The 13,554-nt window shown below is 38.1% G+C and overlaps 1 protein-coding gene across 4 annotated transcripts in view; it reads right to left on the bottom strand.

Annotated features, from left to right (window-relative positions):
• CCDC141 (coiled-coil domain containing 141) overlaps positions 1–13,554 on the bottom strand; it is a gene marked incomplete at its 3' end in the record, with an annotated part of 202,735 nt that overhangs the window by 166,993 nt on the left and 22,188 nt on the right. The window contains exon 2 of one of the 4 annotated variants that reach the window (XM_082841902.1): positions 5,638–5,752. The exons of the other annotated variants lie outside the window; for them this stretch is intronic. Within the exon in view, the coding sequence (XP_082698028.1) occupies positions 5,638–5,752 (115 nt within the window). The remainder of the gene's footprint in view (positions 1–5,637; positions 5,753–13,554) is intronic. 4 annotated transcript variants of the gene reach the window in all.

The following is a 13,554-nucleotide window of genomic DNA, read 5'->3' on the forward strand; positions in this document are numbered from 1 at the left end:
CCAGAGTCCTTCTGTGGGAGCTATCTAAAAAGACCTTTCACTAGAGTTACTAAGTTGGTAGAATGTGAACCTAAAGTAGCTGGTTGGCCATCCTACCAGCCATGTGTGAAAGCTCATCCAAGAGATGGAGAGACAAAGCCTTGACAACATTACTGTGTTCCTGATCCAGCTGTGCCTGACCCTCCTACTTACACAAATAAACACATTCAGAGATTTAGTTCACACTTCTCATGGCTTCTCCAAACTGAACCTACTTAATGAATACATGAGACAAATTAAAATCACCTCTGTCTTTGAACTGAGGGTTAGCAAAAGAACTGTATGTGATAAACATCATTATTTAGCCACTTTAAAAAACATGTGACTCTGGAATATGGTTTTTGAACAGAGTGAAGTGTCAGTCCCTGAAGATCAGTTATTTTCCCCAGCACCCCCTTTCTGACTGCCCATTCAGCCCCTCCCCACGTCCACAATGTCTAAATAAAACTGTTTTACTTTAAATAGTTGAGGATCAGAAATAAAAGACTTAAATTTTTAAGGTCTAACAAGAATCTTGGTTTTGACATCTATAATGAAACATTAATAATTGTGCAGTAATACTATCCCTTCTTTTAGTAAGTAAAATGATAAAATATTTCATAACACTTATTTCAAAACACTTTTGAAATAAACATCATGGGATCACTATCAAGTTCAGTGTTCAATGATTTCTCCTGTCTCCACTACTTAAAATATGTCTGGATTAACTACCATTTATTACATTCACCTGTCATCACTTAGCTTATCTGTCACAATCACACAGTAATGATAACTGATTCAGAAGGAGTCCCAGGGAATACATTTTCTTAGCTTAGCCCAGAACATCTCAGTGTGGCAGTATGCACAAAGTGACTGATGTCATCTTCTGTATTCTGTTATCTTCTTCGGAGCAGGTATTTTATCAAAATGGCTGAGTCTTGATTTTTAAAAAATTAACAGAGTTGCTGAAAAGTCTGAGTAAACATCTGAGCTTTAGGTTATCTATGTCATTGATTTTAGTAAATTGTTATTTTTAGTGTTTTGGCCAAAGTTACATAACATACTGCTAGCCATCTCCTTTGCTAACATTAGGGTTGAGCAATGCTCATTCATCAGATATTTGTGGAGCCCCTACCATGAGCCTGACTTTGAGATATTTTCCAAGGTCACAGAGAGACATATGACATGGTGTCCTAACAATACAGGCTAGTGTGATGTATATATTCCCATAGCATTTGGTAGGGTTGTCCTGGGCATTAACCAGTTCTAAGCCCTTTGCAACCACCTCTGCAGCTGAATCCTCCCTATCTTCCTCTACTGCTCAATGCTCCCAAACCTCAGGCAGTGAACTGGCTGTACAAGCGCCACCTGGGGGAGATTTGGGAAAATGCAGGTTCCCAGGCCCTGCTTCAGAGGAATCTGACTCAATAGATTTGTAGTGAAAAAATGGGGATCTGTGTTTCTTAAAAAAAACTACCCCTTGAGTATGATGTACAACCATGTTTTGGAAGCACTTTTCCACATATCCAGTCTTCTGAGGATGGAAAATAGGACAGCTATTCATGGGTCAGTATTAGGGCTTTTAAAAACCCACCAGTTCCCAAAATATTTCTATCACTGGACTTACCAGGGCGCCTGATAATTTCTCCTTTATAGTAGTTCTTTTAACTTTAGGCAGAGGTCATTCTCTACATAAAATATAGCAGTGATTATTCATTAGTCATAAGATAAAGAGAAACCTCCTCTCTGTGGCATACCTGGCCCTCCATGATCTGGCGACTGCCTACCTGTCCATCCCTATTTGTCTCAGGATCTTTTTCTCAATATCCTTCTCCCTTGCCTGTAGCCCAGTGATGCAAAATTTCTTACTGCTCTCCTAATGCTCCACACAGGCTCAGCTCTGGGGCCTTGGTATGTGCTCTTCCTACTGCTCAGCTGTCTGCCACAACTTTTATACCTAGAAAATAATCTTATGAAGAATGCCCTGATTCCTTCCTATACTCTCCTTTTTCCCTGTAACTATATTTTATACAGGTTTCTGCTGAAGCCTCTCTAAACTTACTGGACTTAACTTGTTTAAATGTTCATCTTTTGATGTTTGAAACTTAACTTTAAATAGTCCCCTCCCTCCCCCCAAAAAAGAAAAGGTGAGAGAGAGAGAGAGAGAGAGAGAGAGAGAGAGAGAGAGAGAGAAAGAGAACTGCAATGTTAATGGAAGAATGTTAACAATTAGTAAATCTAGGTGAAGGATCTCTGTAGGATTGAAATTTTTCAAAATGAAAAGTTAACTACCCCAAATGGCCTACCTTTGTGTAAGTTTCTGGAGTATGGGAAGCATCATACTCATCTTTTTTTTTTTTTTTTTTCCTTTGCGGTACGCGGGCCTCTCACTGTTGTGGCCTCTCCCGTTGCGGAGCGCAGGATCAGTGGCCATGGCTCATGGGCCCAGTCGCTCCGCAGCATGTGGGATCCTCCCGGACCGGGGCACGAACCCGTGTCTCCTGCATCGGCAGGCAGACTCTCAACCACTGCGCCACCAGGGAAGCCCCCATACTCATCTTTTATTGCCCACATCTAATACCTGCTTTCACTAACTACTGAATGAATCAGTGAGTGAGAGGAAGAGCACATTAATATCTTGATCTCTTTTGATGCATGAGTTAAATTTTACCTTGTGGAAAATAGTTTGAATTCCAGCTGAGGTTGGAGGGGTTGGGGGTTGGGATTGTGATGGAGGGTCACGAGCAGAGGAGGCTGGACTTTCTAAGCTGCTGAGACCGTTTCTACAGGGTAGAAAGTGCAAGAAATGGTGAAGTTGGGATGAACTGTCCCCCAGGCAAAACTTGATTACAAAACGTATTCCCTGTGTCAGGCCCCATGCTTTGAGAATTATTATTTTTTTTTTTAGTAGGGGCTGAGGAAGATTTTGCACACCCATAAAAATGTAGCTGTCTATTCATTTGGAATTTCAATTTTCACACAGCAGAAATACTTCTAAGTTACAATTATCAAACTTTTAATTTTATCAGACATTCTGAACTTCTTATTACTTACAACAAAAATAAGTGCCTACCAGTGACCTATTAGTCCAACTTTCCCCACATATTACTTTCTTGATTTGTATCGAAATAATAGTTGACCTTTCCAAGATAATAATAATAATGACTGTAGTTCTATCTTTTTACTAAGATATCTTTCTATCTTTACACTAATGTGTCTCTTTAGCACATTTACTAACGTGCTAAGGAGACACATTATTCCCTTGTAAACTGGAGGACCCATCCTACAAATGAGCTTCCAGTTTCTACTTATGTCTTAATTTGGGAGAAAGTTGCCCTATCAGGGTGTTCCTGGGGAGTTAAAAACACCTGGGCCCTCACCTCATGAGTCTTCTCTGAGCCCTTCTTTACACCCTCATTCCCTGTTACTTACTTTAGAGCATAATAAAGCCCTCCCTTCACCTTGGTGCCTTCCTTAAACTGGAAAAAAGAGGCAGGTGGGTTACACAAAATATCACAGAGAAAAACTAGTTAGACACTATCTGAAGTGCAAAAAAAAAAAAAACCCCAAAACTACTTCAACTTTTCAAACTCTAAAGAAAAAAAAATCCATTTCTTGTCCTTACTTTGAAAAAAAAAACATATTCTCAGATATAAAAAATCCATTGTCAGGCTAAAGAAGCCTCAGGGCAGTCACCAAATACAACACTTAGATTAACTGACAGTAGCAGTAATAACATGTTTTGGTTTTGCTTAGTTTTTTTTAAAAAAACTAGTTGTTAAACAGAACAAAATGGAATGCCCAGTTGACAGTGTAAGCAGGCTTTGTGTTGACAGTGAGATATGGAGCCTCTAAGATGAGCAATAGCTTGCCTCAGGACTCGGTCAAGGCCAGCTTAATTGAAGTTTTCCTCTCCCACTTGTTTAGTCATTAAACTCAGGAAAGTATTTTGGAATTGGATCTGAGAAAAAGACACTCTGGCCAACATCATAAAGCTGGTTATTTAAAGAGATGCTAAAAGGCACTACTTTCCCTTTGGGTTCCAAAAGAATAGGAAACCAAAGCTATTCTGAGATACCTGAAAAATGCACTCTTTTTAAGTGTAGCTTTGAAATCGCTGGTTTTAAGTATAGAATATTTTATGGACATTATACCATCTCAACTGCCATGCAGCACACAAAAAGGATTATGGATTTTCTCTTCAGTGGAGCATTAAATAGTCCCCTGAATAGCAATTTTCTAAAAGAGCAAATATAGGTGGCGTATCCTGCATATGTTTTCCTGATATTGCAGAGTCTATCTGTAACACACACTGCAGGATACAGGTAACAGTTTCTGGTTCATAGAAAAAAAAAACAAAAAAAAAAACAAAACTCAGTTTTACCGCTAAAGTGAAAGCAATTAATTTAGGATACTTAAAAGCAAAGAGTGAAATTTTTGGAAACTTTTGAGAATAGTAGATTGTTAAGTTCATTACTTTTGTCAGTCTCCTGCACATAACATCACAGATTTGTTCTGGCTTTTGCTGTTCTTTTTAACTTACTTTGTTCTTGTTCTTTTTAGAATACTTACACTTTCATTTCTGCCTACCCACAACCTCTTAGCCTTCACATCCCAATTCCAATGCTGCCTCTTCCGTGAAACCTTTCTATTCACCCCAGCCAAAAGCAATTCCTCCTTTGCCTGGATTCCTTTGTCACTTTATTTTCACCTTTCTAATTTGCATGTTACATTTCACTCTATAGTGCAATTGTGAAAGAGCAAGTTGTAAATTCTGTCGATTATAAACCAGATGAGAGCACGGACTTTCTATAGGACAGTACAATATTTCTTTTTTTCAATTTGTTCAAGTTGAAGCTACCGCAAAAGGTAAATAGCAAAAAAATAGTAAAATCAGTGCCTCAAAATTCATATTCTGAAAAAGTTTTGACTTAAAAAGCCAACAGAATTAGACGTTCCATGTGCCATTTTAGTGATTCATGGGCTTCTTATAAAGTAGCCCTTTGTGTTTAGAAGACTAAGATACTAAAACAGTCATTGAGACATTAGTGAAGGATGTTTGCTTACAAATGCTGATGAATCTGCAGTAAAGAAGGGAGGTCAGGTACATTCCAATGACACCACCGCTCGACATAGTCAGGTACTGGCTAATGATACAGAAAGCCAATTCAGAGAACAAATAAAGCTAGAAAATAGGCTTATTGAAACTTGATTATTGCACAGATATTGCTAATATGATAATTTTTTTTACTATACATGCAATGTAAATATGGTGATATGAAGGAAGAATTCCTTTTTTCTGCTTTATTGTTGATAAACACAACTAGCTCTGAAATGTAGAAAATTACATTGGATTGCATTGTCAACAAATATATTTTGAAATTTACGTTTTGTGGGGGTCTATGTTCTGATGGCACAACTGAAATGACAAGAAAATATCCTGGACTCATACTAAGGAGATTTGCTGGAATGAAAATCAACATCACGCTTCCTTCATCAAGAAAGTCCTACTCTGGGAAAGAAACTACAACTGCACTACACAGTGTGCTTAGTGACATAATGAAGATCGTAGATTTATAAAAGCTAATGCATGACATTTGATATCATTTTCTTTATTACGTGATCAGATGAAAGCTGGTGATGGCCAACCACTATTGCATGCTGAGGTACGATGGTTACTGAGAGAAAAATTTTTTTCAAAAACGTGTAACTACAAAGTAAACTTCCAGTGATTCTGTAAAGTAAAAATAAATAAATAAATAAATAAAATTCATATCCTGAGAAGAAAGGTCATTAAAATTTTCTTTCAGATAATAATTCCTTAAAAGCCAATTTTTAAAAAAATCCAGTTTCCATTGGATTATAAGTTCCCAAAAGCCAGACCACGCCCCACTTTCTTTAGCCTCCCACTGCTCCAAGTTCAAACTTGTGGTTTGTCAGTGTTAACTATTATTTGGTGATTCAAAAATACTACTGTGTCTACCAAGCCAACGCTACAGTTTACATGGCTCTATGTACTTGCCATTTTAAGATTAAAATCTCCTTGGATCCCAGTACTTAATACAAATCCAAAAACGTAATACATATCCCAAATATTTCTATTATCTTGGTGTGTGTTTTCCTAGAGACTTCAGGAACTGATAAAATATATTCATGATCTACACCACTGATGAGTGAGGTACCTTCATATTTAGAAAAATAAATGACTCCTACAGCCTTATTTTCATATATGTAGAACATGAATGGTGAGAGAGATGCATTCATTATAAAGACCTATCAACACGGAGGCCTCACTACTGTATACTTCGATTACTCAATACTACATTTTGTCTTGTGTCAGTAATTCTAATTTAACTACATAATGCTTTTAGCAGTGTTCAGGTAGGCAAAGCTACTCAGAACTATTACATATTTTCTTTCTCTATTTTCTTTATTCACACCTTGCTTTATATCAAAAGTAAAATGATTATTCTACAGTAGGAGACTACACTTTAATAATTGCAACACACTCATCAGAAGAACTAAAATAAGAAAGTAATGCAATACTAAATGCTGGTGAGGATGCAGAAAAACTGAATCCCTCAACATTGCTGGTAAGAATATAAAATGGTATAGCCACTCTGCAAAACAGTCTGGTACTTTTATATAAAAATAAACATAAAATTACCATAAAACTCAGTATTTATCCCAGAGAATTGAAAACTTCTGTCCACAGAAAAGACTGTACATGAATGTTCATAGCAGCTTTATTTGTAATACCCCAAACCTGGACACAGCTAATACGTGCCTGAATGGGTGAATGATTAAACAAACTGGTACATTCATAGCATCGAATGCTATCTAGCAAAACAAAGGATGAGCTATGTTACATACAACTTGGATGAATCTCAAGGGCTTTATGATGTGTGAAAAAGACCAAATGCAAAAAGTCAAAACTGTACGCTTCCATTTATATAAATAACATTCTTGAATAATGAAATTATAGTGATGGAAGACAGATTTGTGGTTGCCAGGGTTTAGGGGTTGTGCCTGGGAAGAGATACAAATGAGTATAAAGAGGTAGCAGAGGGAGATCTTTGTGATAAAGGAATTCTTTGATTGCAGAAGTGGTTACACTAAATCTACACGTGTGATAAAATGGTAGAGTACTATGCAAATACACTGTATCAATATCAAGTTCCTGGTTTTGTATTATACTATAATTGAGTATGTTATAACCACTGGAGGAAACGGGGTGAAGGATACCCAGGTCCTTTCTGAACTAACTTTGCAACTTCCTGTGAGTCTAAAATTATTTCTAAAAATGGTTAAAATTAAAAATATATAAAAAGAAAATAAAATCTTGTAAATATGTAAAACTGGATGGAATTCAATGACAGTAAGCATATACTAGGACTCTTCTGGGCATCTAGGTCTATATTGTTGCTCCATATTTATTTTTTAATGTTACTTGTATGTTATCAGTCTTCCTCTAGATTGTAAGTTTCAGGAGGGCAATGATTTTCATGTGTTTTGTCCACTGATGAACCCCAAGAGCTTAGATCAGTGTTTGCATACATAATGTATTCAGTCAAAATCTGTTGAATGAGACAAGTGAGACAGTAGATCTATTGCTTTAGCATGTATATGCAATAACTTACGGTAGAAGATGAAAAGATACTCACAGTCTCAGATCCCGATCATGAGAATTGTAATAATCATACCAAAACATCTTTTTATCTCCTTAACTTTCCATTTGATCTTGTCTTTCATTTACTCAAGTAAGTGCAGACACACAGTTACTCTAACTGTTGCTTATGTAAGTTCTCAGTAAACAAAAAATGCCTTGTTAGCCTTGAAGTATATAACTTGACATTGTAAAGCGCAAAAATAATTTTAAAAATATGAAGTTCTATTATATTTTTTAAAAATAATAATAGTTAGGACTTCCCTGGTGGCACAGTGGTTAAGAATCCGCCTGCCAATGCAGGGGACACGGGTTCAAGCCCTGGTCCGGGAAGATCCCACATGCCACGGAACAACTAAGCCCGTGTGCCACAAGTACTGAGCCTGCGCTTTAGAGCCCGTGAGCCACAACTACTGACCCCACGTGCCACAACTGCTGAAGACCGCACGCCTAGAGCCCATGCTCCACAACAAGAGAAGCCCCCGCAATGAGAAGCCCATGTACCACAATGAAGAGTAGCCCCCGCTCACCACAACTAGAGAGAGCCCACGCACAGCAACGAAGACCCAACACAGCCAAAAATTAATTAATTAATTAAAAATAATAATTAACATTGACTTTAAAATGTTGTAACAATATAGTTCAATATATCAGTATAGCTCTTAGTCTCATAGTGATGGGAAGATTATTTAAATAGATAAGACATGAGAAAATAATTTTGTGCTATTTTATCATTATAATAAATAACTTTATTATAACAATATAATAATAATACTTTATTATTATGATGATCACTTAGAATCCAAAGAATTCCATAGAAAGCATTTGCATGTCTCAATACAAGGCTGTATCTTGTCCTGCTACTCTAACCATATGAGGATCTTTAGAACTAAAATATAGAAGTTTAATTTTACCTAATTTTGTCCTTAGCCTGTATGTGAATTATGTGACGTCTCCCACCAGGTGTTCCTCTGGCCAATCCACACTGCCTCCGCCAGGGGCCCTAAGGATCTGTACACCAGAATCTTCCATGCTGGCACAGGACAAGACTTAAGTCACTTTTCCCCATTGGGGACCAAGGCACCTTCATTGCAGGCTGTGATGTAAAGCACTTTTTGTGAAATCAAGTGTACACTTCTAGATAGGATGAGGCCTGAGTGCTCAGCTTGTGCCAGGAGACCTCAGGATCCGGCATAGTGGAAAGATCATGACAAACTGGATTTTAATCAGAGTGGGAGTCCCAGCTCAGCCAGTTACCTGCCCTGAGCAAGTCATCAAACCTCTCTGAGAACAGACTGGTGGCTGCCAGAGGCAATGTGCTTTCCTCATAATATTGTCATAAGGACAAAATGAGATGATGCATGGAAAGTGTTTAGCACAGTGCCTGGCCACTGCAGTCTTCTATAAGGTTAGTGACTGTTAGCATCATCATCATTACTAACAGTTGCCAAAATGTAAGATAATGGTAAGGTCATAAATGTTCTGGAAACCACATACTTCCTTTTATAGGCAGTTTACGACTTTATTTCACTATCAACATAGGATATATACCCTCCTCTGTAAACCATACTTATTGAATTTAAGTTTTAGTTTATACACACAGTATGGAAACAAAATGGCTTTCTGGCTTAAAATATTTTCTGATGCAAGAGAAAGGAACATGCCATACCTAATTCCAGCTGTGAGAACCTGACTGCACATGCCTATTTGATGGTGTTATCACCCTGCCCTGTTTGTAAGGCACACACATAACTGGCACACACATAACGGAACTCGATGTCTGGTTGGCTTCCAGTTTGAAACAGAAGCTGCAGCTAATGGGCTGCTGAAAACCCTGAGGGCCATAGCTGTCCAGGGTGGAAATAGCCTCTAACTGAAAGCTTGCTGTGGCCCTCATTCAGTTAAGAATTCTTGGGGCAACTCTTTAACTTTCAGTGGTTCCTGTGCTAAAACCAAATTAGTAAAATATCAGATGGTTCTGCTGTTGCTAGGAAATGTCAGTAACATAAGCCATGACAGAAATGGACAAAATTAAGAAAACTAACTTGGAAAATTCTGACATTGTATTGAATCAGTCAATGTGGATTAAAACCAAAAATAAGCAGGTTTTTTTTTTTTTTTTTTGGTCACTTTTCAAACCAGAGCCATTTACTAAAGACCCATAAAACATCCATTTTAGCAGAAAATCTACTGATAAAGGAAATGCCAGAACCACCTTTCCCTTTCAAAGTTACAACTTATTCCCTTTATAGTTAAATGTTAACAGAATCAGATATTTTCTTTTCCTCAATTTACTGCGAAAAAATTTCTGTACAAAGATTTCTTTTGTACAGACCCAATAAAATATGGTATTTTAAAACAGATTTAAAATGTATCCGAAGAGCTCTACAACATTACTTTTCATAAATGAATTTTCTTAACTTTTCCTTCTTGGGTATTTGCATACAAATGACTCTTCCATGTCTGCTCCATGAAATGACGTAAATAATATAATTAGAAATAATCTACAGGTGCATGGATTAGATTATTAGCAGTGGTTTCTGTTGTTTGAGGGGTGTGTCTGTACCCTTGGATTTGTTTAGATTTTACTACCTTTCCCTCAGATCTGTAGCTTTTTATGTGACTGAAAAAACAGAGTCCTGGAGGCTTATCAAGAATGTCATTGTGTGTTTTACTGGAGAACCTGAACTCTACCATGCTTGAATAAAAAACCAAAATAACCAAAATAACAACAAAGAGAATGACACATTCCCTAAGACTTGATGAAAGCTAGGACATTGGGAAGTTTTTGTACCAAACAGAAGGATAAATAAATACAAGTACTAAACTAACATTTGTTCACAGGATGAAGCCAAAGTAGAGGAAAGAGACAGCTACTTCTGTCTTAAAGAGTTAGCTCTCTTCCCTGCCCCAGAAACAATACTTGTCACGCCCAATACTCCCACAGCCCCATATTTCAAGTTTGACCTTAAATTCTACCTTCTCCATGAAACTACTCCAGCTAAATCAATTTCTCTTTTCACCCGAACTTGCCTATTGTACTTTCACTATCATCAATTTTCATCTGGGGACCTAATTAATCATCCAGTGCCTTGATGTTGTGATTTCACTGCTTCATGGGTCTCCTAGGGTCATTTCCCGTTATGTTATTACATATTATAAATTTCTAGAGGCCAAAGATGTCTCTTCCGTTTCTTTTGTGCCTCCCCACCCTGAAATGCCAAGTACAGAGCCAGGAACACAGCAGACAGGGAGGCCAGTCCAGCAGAGCAGAGCCATCATGGTGCTAAACAACTAGACTCTTGCAAATCCTCTAAGATCCATGGCCATAACATTGATAAGAAATTACAGAGTGGTCCTTTTCAGTCAATTGAGAAGTCACATCCTTACAACTCTCGAATGAGCGGGATTTTATACTCCAGCTAATGGCCGAGACATGCAGCATGCTGAGTACAGACACAGCACAGAGGCACACCACGGCAGTTGGAGTCCCAGCTCCACTGCTTCCCAGCTGTATGGCAAATGGCTTGTGTGTTCATTAGTTTCCTCATTTGTAAAATGGGGATTAAAAGTAATAGTAGCTGATAATCATTCAACACTTACTATGTTGTGAAGCACTGTTCTAAAGTCTTTAAATGTTTTAACTCATTGAATCCTCACACACACCTTATTAGGTAGGCACTATTATAACCCCATTTTACAGGTGAAGAAACTGAAACAGAGAGAGGGCAAGAGTGTAACTTTCCCAGAGTTACACATCTATGCAGCAACCCTGGGATTCACATCTAGGCAGGCAGAGCTTACATGCTCACCTGCAAGGTGTATTGCCTCTCATAAAATTTACCCCTCATGATTATTTTAAGGATTAAACAAATTAATAGTTTTAAAATATTTATTAATACTTGATATTAAATATTTTAAAGTGGTTGACACATAGCAAGTACTCAATAAAAGTCCACGGTATTATGTTTATAGGTATGTCATAATTTAGGTTTCAAAACTCTACAACTAATTTAAACAAAAATGATCTAGATAATAACTTAATATATGCTGACACAATCTGTGCCCAGAAGGAAGCTTACACTCTTAGGAGACATATATATGCATGTAGAAAAACTAAGCAAACCGATGTTAAAAGTGACACTCCCTGATGAGGAAGAAGCCATTAGACCTGCAGGTGGCAATTGTGGCTTGCCCTTGCCCCATCCAGCGTCTTATCACATAGGGCTCTAGGTAGCTCCTTTTAGCAGGTACCCAAGGTGATTCTGGTGTAAATACTCATAAACCACACTTTCAGCACATTTATATAGGCCACACTTGAACAGGTACCATAATAGAGTGTGAGACTATACTTATATAAAGAGGTGCTGATTGAGAAGCCCAGCGGAAACAAGTGGAGAGAGATGGGCCCAAGGTGGGGCTGGAGCCCAGGGAATGCTTCCCAGAGGAGGGAGACTTAGCATTCTAAAGCAAGGACATCAATGATTCACTCGGAAACTCATCCTCCAGCTCAGTTAAAAGAAGAATAATGACACAAATCAGAAAAACTAAAAGTATGAATAATTTATCAGTTCCACCCTGTTCTCTTAGGAGCCCAAATGTTCTGTACATCAATAACTGAGTCTTCTTAAAACCCTCAGAACTGCTGTGAGCAAGATGAACACGGTATGTGAATACCATTAAATCATCACTATTGTCTTTACCACAGTCCTTTTTTACACATTTCCTTTTTTACTACACAGAGATGAATGGTTCCTGAAATTATGTAAAGGATACATGTATTCACTCATTCACTCATTCATTTATTCACTCATTCTACAAACACAATTTGTTGAATATCTAATCTACGCACAGTGCTATAGGTCCTAAGGGGAAACATGTTCAACAGTCTAATGAAGAAGACAAAAATGAAACATAGACGGTTTTCCATGAAACAGATGATATAGTAGAGGTAGGTAGTCTACAAGTTGCAGAGGGGCCTCAGAGGAGAATGTGGTCAATAGCATAAATGGGGAGGATTGCAGACAGGTTTCAGAGAGCAATAATAACTTCCTCACTGTCAAATCTCACGGCACATTCCTCAAACACGCTGCTGCTTCCAACACTATCCAAGACTGTCTTGAAATTTCCTTTTGCCCAAATCTTGTGATGAGACCCTGATTACTTTTGCCTCTAACCTTCCACGGCCCTTTCCCAATTACATTGATGGCACCTCTGTTCAAGCCTTTTAATGTGGTTGTTTGATGGTAGCTGTTTCTCCTGGTTTGGGCCAGAGTTTCTTATTCTTTACTGTGCATGAGAATTATTGCAAAATCTTTTTAAAATGTACAGATGTCCCAGCATTTCCTTGACTTGGGTTTTGGGGCCTGGATATATGAGCCATGTGCTTTTTTTTTTTTTTTTTTAAAGATTCTTATGCCAGTCAGGATGAGAACCACCTACGCAGGCCTGACTACCTCTAACTGTCCCATGTGGAGACTGTTCATTTTCACGTCATTCCCTCTCACCGGTTTCCTGAACTGCCTCAGTTCTGGGCCTGGAAACAGTCATCAGACTGAGAACTGTGGAGCGTGAAGTCACCGTCCCAGACTTCTCCACCCAGGATACCATTTCTAAGACTACTTCTACTGGGACCATTTGGAATCTGAGAACTGCCTCCTACTCCTCTTGCCCTTGGTCACTTGTGAAAGACCCTCTGATCATCTATCCTCTTTATAATCCTCTCCCTGATTCCTTTCCTTCCAAACTTCACCACTGTATCTCATGGAAATTCAGATTCACAGCAGGCAAAGTCTTCACTAATTCTCACACTCCACTACTTAAGTGAAGGCTGCTCTTCTCCCCTAACACTGGTCTCTCCCACTGTAACG

This window comes from Leucopleurus acutus, assembly GCF_964270905.1.
Source record: "Leucopleurus acutus genome assembly, chromosome: 6".
Taxonomy (NCBI): domain Eukaryota; kingdom Metazoa; phylum Chordata; class Mammalia; order Artiodactyla; family Delphinidae; genus Leucopleurus; species Leucopleurus acutus.